Source organism: Canis lupus, chromosome 17 (genome assembly GCF_003254725.2).
Source record: "Canis lupus dingo isolate Sandy chromosome 17, ASM325472v2, whole genome shotgun sequence".
Classification (NCBI taxonomy): domain Eukaryota; kingdom Metazoa; phylum Chordata; class Mammalia; order Carnivora; family Canidae; genus Canis; species Canis lupus.
Genome location: NC_064259.1, coordinates 34,953,536 through 34,961,289, shown reverse-complemented (window position 1 = coordinate 34,961,289; position 7,754 = coordinate 34,953,536). Strand labels below are relative to the sequence as shown.

Genomic DNA, 7,754 nt, shown 5'->3' with positions numbered 1-7,754 from the left:
TGGCTAGTTCTGTGCTTTGCCTTGTTTCTATTTTGGAAGATAGCTATAAAGTGCTCTTTGATATGTAGCCACTGATCTAGTTAACACATTCTTTTCTATACCCATTAAGTTGATCCACCAATAGCAGTGTAAATTTAACGTAACTGAACATACTAGCAATTTACTTTTATTGGTCTGCCACTGAGATATTTATTTTGTTTGCATTATACCATAATTTGATAAAGCAAGATTTAAATAATTAAAATACTGAAGTTACTCATTACACTAATGACAGTAGCTGTTAAAAAGAGAAGGAGTAAAAGCCAAGAAACAATATGTAATCAAGTTGGTCACTGCCTTGGGCAACTGAGGCTCAATCCCACTGGGACCTGGGGAGTCCTGTTGAATAAGCCTCAGAATTGTCTGCTTTGAAGTGGGGAGCATTTGTCTACTGGCCCCATTGGTTAAGTGTTGCTGCATGAACACCAACGGTTTCTGTAGTCATTCTCTGTGGCGTAATCAAAAACTAACACTAGGGAGGAAAGTGACAAGTATGGGGTACAACTGAAGCAAGGGCTTATCTGATTACGTTTGTGCAAAAGATGGCTGAGGTAAAGTTTAGGCCAAGAGAATATAAGGTAGTGCACCCAAGGTGTTTGGTATGAGGGTAGAGAGTGAGCTCATTTGAAATTGAGCTTGAAATGCTTGTGAAATATCCAGACATACATATCTGAAATATCCAGAATGTTCTGTGGGCAGACTGAAGCTGAAGAGTGATCTCAGATATATGGATGGTATCTGAAACCATAGGAGTGGTGGGAAATAGCTTATGAAGGTGTGTGTAGGAAGAGACTAGGATCTAGGATAGGTCCTTGAAGAACACTGAGATTTAACAGGAATGAAGAGAGGAAGAGCCCATAAAAGGAGAATGAATAGAAGACAGGGAGGTAAGAGAAACATTAGGTGAGAACAGGGTCAAAGGAAAGACTTTGAAGAAATAGAATAAAAACCATTCAATGTCGCCAAGTGGTCAAGAGGTCATTCGCCTTTTCACGAAGATTGCATGGAAGGCAAAGGAGGAAAACTTTGCCCTTCTGAAGCAGAAGCCAAAGCAAAGGCTTTGGAGGCTGAGGCCAATAAAGCAGTGCTGAAAGGCGCCCACAGTCACACACACACAAAAAGATGGCATCTACATTCTGATGGCCCAAGACACTGCCTCTCGGAAGGTAGTCCAAATATCCTCCAAAAAAGCTCCCCCAGGAGAAACAGGTTGACCTCTATGCCGTCATCAAATTCCCCGTGACTATGGTGTCAGGCATGAAGAAATATTAACTGATATAATTGCAAAGCCCAAGTGTAGCCCTTGTTTATTGTTATAATTGGAAAGGGCAGTAGAATGGACATTTTTTTTAAAAAGGCAAATTTGTATACTTAATTACGGGCAAATATGGTAAGTGAGGGAGAAGGTGAAGTAGCAGATGCCTGAGGAGCACAGGCTGAACTAGACAGAAAGCTGCCTAAGAAGAGAGGGGCCCGCAGTAGGGAGTCGGCCTAGGGCAGGTGAACAGGCCCAGGAGACAGCTTTGGTTCTTCACTCCTCTGCTTCCCTTCATTTAAAAAAAGAAAAAAAAATTAACAGACTTATTCATGAGAGACACAGAGAGAGTAGCAGAGACACAGGCACAGGCAGAGGGAGAAGCAGGCTCCACGCAGGGACCCCGACATGGGACTCGATCCTGGGTCTCCAGGACCACACCCTGGGCCAAAGGCGGCGCTAAACCTCTGGGCCACCCGGGCTGCCCTCCCTTCATTTTTCCTACAAATGTCTCCTAGCCCTTTTGCACTTGATCTTAGCCGAAAGGCCGAGAAGCGATCCCTACCACCTTTTGAATGACGCATTCAAGAACCGGATTGGTACCCCAGGGGGCGGGACCTCCGAGAAGGGGCTGGGCCTCAGGGTTTCCGCTGCGCCCGCGGCCTTCTGGGAGTCGTAGTTTCCGAGGGCACTTCGCGCAGGCGCTCTGTGGTCCTTGCGCCTTGTGGGGCCGCTGCGAGCCGGCTGGCACCCAAGGTGAGGACCACGGGTCGGGCGTGGTGAGAGCGGCGGCCGAGGGAGGGAGGTGTTGAAGGAAGGGCAGACAAGGAAGGAGGGATGCGAGGCGCAGTGAGGTGAGGGTGGAATCGCAATGGGGGTGTTTCGAACTATCCCTGGCTCCGCCCCGAACCATCCTTGACCTTGATCCGACCTCCTGCGGGGCAGGGATGGAGGCGCCCGCTGCATTCCCTGCGGGACTCCGGGTGATGACGTGGCCGCGAGGTGAAGTGAGATGTCGGTAGCCTGGTCCCGGAGCGTGAAATGACGTGCCCTGGGGTGCGCAGGGCCGCGCTCCGCAGGGCGTGTTCCCCGGCAGAATGGCGCATTTCCTCCCCTCTCCTTCCTTCCGAAGCCGTGCGGTCCTTCCCCTGCTTACCCGGGCTAGGGGTTCAGTACCCCAGGAGTGAACTGACTCCGCTGAAACCTGCTGGTCCGTCTTTCCCGGAAAGCACTCAGCGGCTCATTTCTCTGTTCCCTGGGCCGGGTCCAGGGGTTTCAACGTCTTCCACCAGGCTTGTTGGAGCTGCCCAGCGGCGCTCCCTCTTCTGAGTACTGCTTTCCAACACCAACCAGACTTCGTGCAAAACTTGGTATTTCAATTAATCAGATACTTCTTGAGTACTATATGAGTACTATATGCTTTGAAGAAAGCAAGATTTGATTCCCAAGATTTACTGCCTACTTGGAAGGATAAAGATATAAAGATACTTATATACTGGGTGATTGAATCAGAAATCTGAGAGTTCAAAGAAGATAAAGACCCCGACTCTTTGTTTCATGATGTGGGTCCATTTGGTTGTAGATTGGAAAAGAGTTTCTAGGCTTGGCTGGAAACATCCTTAGCTTATTTTAATGACATTGGTGGGCATCTTAAGGTTAATATCCCCTTTTGGTTCTGAGTCATAGAACCAATGAAGATGGATGAAGACAGGATGCCCTGTCTGCTCTATACTCCCAGGACTCCAAAGAGCACTTAAGAGGTGAGGTCTAGTAGCAGAACATGAACAATGAAACCTCAGGTGAGGAAGATGGAAGCTTGCCTTTGCTACCTGTCTTAGGTCTTCTTGGGTTGCAAATTACCAAAGCCCTGCACAAACTAGTATGAGGGGGATTCATTTTGAGGATACTTGGTTAGGTCACAGAGCCCCAAAGAAAAGACTACAGGTGTGTAAACGAACTGGGGATGGAACAAATTCAAGACTCTCTCTTAATCCCTTGCTTCTGCTTCTGTATGTATTTAAGTTTTATATTTCCCTGTCACTGGTGACTGGCTTTTTCGGCTCTCAGATTGTATGACAAAATGTGACTCTCGAGGTCTCCCAAGTTTTCATGCCCTCAAGTGGAGCCTCATGAGAAGAGATGGACTTCTTTTTCTTGGTTCCACTTCCAAAATTTCATGGGAAGGACTAGTTGGTTCAGATGCCCATCAGTTTAGGCCAGGAAATAGAGTCAGTTACTATTGTATGGATGTGGGTAAAGCAATTTCCTTGAAAAGTGTGAAGTGTTGGCAGAGTTCAAGAGACAGAACAATAGCTGCAGCTTGCTGCCTGTCACTCACCTTGAAATATGACTACATATTCCTTCTCTAAGAACTACTCTCCTTTTGCTCCTTGGAAATGGCTGAGTGGGCAAGAGGTGGAAACATGATCTAAGGTCATTGATCTCTCAATGGCTAGCAACCAATATGTTCTTGAGAATTCTAAGCAGGAGACACAGAAGCATTGGCCAGTTAATTGTGGGTGTGAGATCCATAAGCCCTGGAGGGCTGGGAGTTAAAGACCTCATTGAACCTTCTCTGTACAGAGGAGAATGTTCTGAAACATTCTCTTGGGGGATGAAGAGATATAAGACCCATCTAGCCCTTGATGGCTTTAGAAAGCACCCTTTGTTCTAGCACCATTCTCCTTTGTGGTCACCTCCTAGCACATGTCCGATGGCCTGCATACATAGAAATTATAAGCATAATTTTGCTCTTGGCCATTCTAAATGTCCACTGTGGCACATCCAGGTTCTCTATGTAGAGATCTTAAGAGCAAGAGAGAAAGATGTACAGGACCATCATTATCCTTCAGTATCCACCAGAGTATACAAGTCTATTAATGAAAATAATAAAATCTAATTGGTAGTGGATCACAACCATAATTAGAATCCAGAAGATGGTGCCAAATGTGACTTATCCTACTGGATTGTGTGGATTGTATTACATAGATCAGCCTCAGACGAGCATTGATAGGTCCCTTTACCCTCTTTCTTTTTCTACTCTTCTGCCCTCCCTAGTGGTACTGACTCCATCTTGCAACAGCCTTTGTAATAAAACCCTGACAGGATGCTGTTCTAGCATTCTCCATTGGCAACCTTGGGGAGACCATTGTTCCTGGCTCCTCTCCTGGAAGGGTTTTTCAGACTTCTCTGAATAAAACTTCTGTTAGATGAAGGAATCTTTCTCATGAGAATATTATTACCTCTTATGTCTTCCAGGTACTGTTATATCACAGACTGTCTCCCTATCAGGCCCAGAGATGAGTACGACTAGAGACTCTTCATCCTATTCCAGATGTATAGTTACTCTGTGGAGTCTGCCTTCACTTTCTGATATTTGAGTGCTGACAGCTTTTTCCACTTGTGTCCCACACCTGGACAATCTGATAAGGAAGCCTGAATGCTCTCTTCCTGGGCATTGGCAAGAGATTCACATCACACAGACCCCTTCCTGTGGGCATGTAGGAATGCTCACCCTGGCCCTAACCACAATAAAAACACAGTCTCCTTTCCTCACTCAAGCCATTTGGGATCTGCTTAAGGGGCTTGCCCTGATCTCTCCAAAAGACCTCAATTATGTAAGTAATAAACCCTTTCATATACTTGGTCTGTGTTTGTGTGTATGGCATCATCATTCTCAGTATTGGAACCAAAATTGGGGTGGGGCCTGTCTGCCTCTGCCGGTGACAATACCCTCTTGGACACCCTAGCTCTCTAGCTAATCCTTTACTTCCCATGGTCTTCTGTGATGCCAGCCAATGCTGTAGGGGCAGTGGTCAATCAGGCCATCCTGGTTGGTCTTGCTGCCCTTCTTCTCTTGCTAGAGAAGCAAATGTATTCAGACATGGACTCACCATTGAATAGCTGGGTGTCATTCTGTGCATAACCTCCTAGTTCTGTAGAAACAAAAAATGACTGACAGGGGTGCTTGGCTCAGTTGGAAGAATGTACAACTCTTGAGTGTAGGGTTGTGAGTTCAGGCCCCATATTGATGTGGAAATAAATAAATAAACTAAACAATGGCTCTAACAACAACAACAACAACAAAATGAACCTAAATAAACTGGCTGGAATTTCTAGCATCTGGTGTCTGACTCTGTTTCTGGGTTGAATAAGATTCAGTCACTTTATTGAACCTGTACTTGGGACCTTTGGCAATCAGGAAGGAGTTAGGACAGGAAGCCAGTGTTCTTTAGATCCTGGTAGGGGCCACAAATGTCATGAGTCCTAGATGCTGTTTAATTATAGTATCCTTATAATGCCCCTTGTACCCTAAAAATAACACCTGAGCTGTCTTGAAAGTATTTCTCATCCTTAGAACTAAATAAAACTTGACTAATACAGTAATACAGTAATTTGCTTTTACTTTTTTTATTCCTGCTCGTAAAGGCTTCATAGTAGCCTTACAAAAAAATGTTCGTATAAACAATCTCCTGGTCATCGTGAATTTGAAAGTCAAATTGAGTTATTTATTAAATGGCTTATTTATGTCAAAATACTACAGAACACAATCCTTATAGACTTATTAAATGGGGTAAAAATCAACTTCATTGTAAACTATTTGATTTTTATTAGGTTTCTGATGTGGGTTCTGTTCCCAGGAAGCTGCTAACTCAGGAACAGAGTTGTGGCAATATCCATAATTTCCATGCCCTGGGAAAGGGTGAATTTACTTCTAGACTTGCTTTGTTCTTTGTAGAGTATTGAGAGTGAGGGCTGTTTCATACCTAATTGATATGTAGAGATTTTTTTTTAAGATTTTATTTATTTATTCATGAGAGACACAGAGAGAGAGAGAGAGGCAGAGACACAGGCAGAGGGAGAAGCAGGCTCCATGCAGGGAGCCTGATGTGGAACTCGATCCCGGGACTCCAGGATCACGCCCTGGGCCAAAGGCAGGCGCCAAACCGCAGAGCCACCCAGGGATCCCCCAATATGTAGAGATTTTTAGTCTGGGTCAGACAACTACAAAATGGAATTGGCCTCTTTTATGTTTCCTTCTCTAGCTTAGCCAACTCTGGCCTGGGCCTTTTCCAAGAGAACATAGAAGAGGAAAGAATGGCAGCTGTGCCCCTAACAGCCAGATGGCAGGTGAGTTGGCCTTCTCTTCAGTCCAGAGGTTCTTTGCCATCCTTGGAGATTGGTCCTGTTATGGTAGAAGTTGGGCTCTGTAGAGATGACTAGTACTTTTTCTATCTTCAGATTCTCTTCTTTCTCACCATACAACACAATTGTAGGGATCTTCTGAATGGCCCTTCATAAAGCCTTGGTGACCAGCCCCATCATGTGTTTTGTAATGATTGGGGAGCAGAGGATTGGGGCAGCTATGCCCTTAGCAATGAGCTCAGGGAGTGCTTAGAGAACTTTCATGAGAATATAAAAATTCTGAATCATCTAGTCTGGTATATTCTATTCTTTTCAAAGGGATACCATATTTTTTATCTTTTTTTCTCCAGTTTTAGTTCTTAAATGTATCTTCTGCTCCTCATATACTTATCAGAGATCTTCCCTTGACTTAAGGATCAGTTGTTCAGCTGAAATCTCATGGATCCATGAATATTAGAGCAGGAAGGGAATTTAAAGATCATCTAATTCTTTAATTTTGTAATTTAAAAAATTGAGGCTAATAACAGTATCCCTGAAGTTTAGAGGCTCTGCCATGGATACGATGACATGAGGTCATCACCAAGAGTTTCATGCCTCAGGTCACAGACCTATAGTTCTTTTTATTTTTATTTTTTTAAGATTTTGTTTATTTGAGAGAGAGAGGAAAAAAAAATTAATCACAAGCCGTGGGGAGGGCAGAGGGAGAGAAAGAGCCTGACTTGGGCTCCAGTCCCAGGACCCAGAGATCATGACCTGAGCCTAAGGCAGACTCTAACTGACTGAGCCACCCAGGTACCCCATCTTCTTTTTTTTTTTAATTAGTCTCCACACCCAGTGTGCAGCCCAACATGGGGCTTGAACTCATAATCCTGAGATCAAGACCTGAGATGAGATCAAGAGCCAAACACCTAACTCACTGAGCCACTCAAGGTGCCCCTAGGACCTGTACCTCTTATGCAAAATATCCAGTGCCCTTACATCATTAAAACCATTTCTTTCCTATTCTATGTGTCTTCCGGTGCTGTATTATTTTGTCTTCCTTGGTGAGACATAAAAGAAGACCTATAGATGAGTAAGAACATGTTTGTCTTTTCAGAAGTCTCTTAAATTTAAGGATGTGGCTGTGAAGTTTTCAAAGGATGAGTGGAAGCAACTGGTCCCTGCTCAGAGGGCCCTTTACAGGGAAGTGATGCTGGAGAACTATCAGGATTTTGTTTCTTTGGGTAAGCGTGACTTTCTGCAGTTACTCAGAATCTGCCATTGTGTGTGTGTGTGTGTGTGTGTGTGTGTGTGTGTGTGTGTGTGTGTAAAGAAG

General features: G+C 44.6%; 2 protein-coding genes across 5 annotated transcripts in view; both read left to right on the top strand.

Annotated features, from left to right (window-relative positions):
- Window positions 1-1,944: 1,944 nt before the first annotated feature.
- LOC118351144 (zinc finger protein 2-like) overlaps window positions 1,945-7,754 on the top strand; it is a 10,918-nt gene continuing 5,108 nt past the window's right edge. The window contains exons 1-4 of one of the 4 annotated variants that reach the window (XM_049096168.1): window positions 1,945-2,050; window positions 4,553-4,911; window positions 6,340-6,424; window positions 7,536-7,662. In XM_049096168.1, the coding sequence (XP_048952125.1) occupies window positions 6,392-6,424; window positions 7,536-7,662 (160 nt within the window). In that variant the 5' untranslated portion in view covers window positions 1,945-2,050; window positions 4,553-4,911; window positions 6,340-6,391. Of the gene's footprint in view, window positions 3,094-4,552; window positions 4,912-6,339; window positions 6,425-7,535; window positions 7,663-7,754 lie in introns of all 4 variants that reach the window. The other 3 variants (XM_049096169.1, XM_035700547.2, XM_049096167.1) reach the window with 3 other exon arrangements.
- Window positions 7,538-7,754, top strand: part of LOC112664990 (zinc finger protein 501) — a 25,731-nt gene continuing 25,514 nt past the window's right edge. Inside the window, exon 1 of the mRNA XM_035700543.2 lies at window positions 7,538-7,662. The gene's annotated coding sequence lies outside the window, so the exon portion shown is untranslated. The remainder of the gene's footprint in view (window positions 7,663-7,754) is intronic.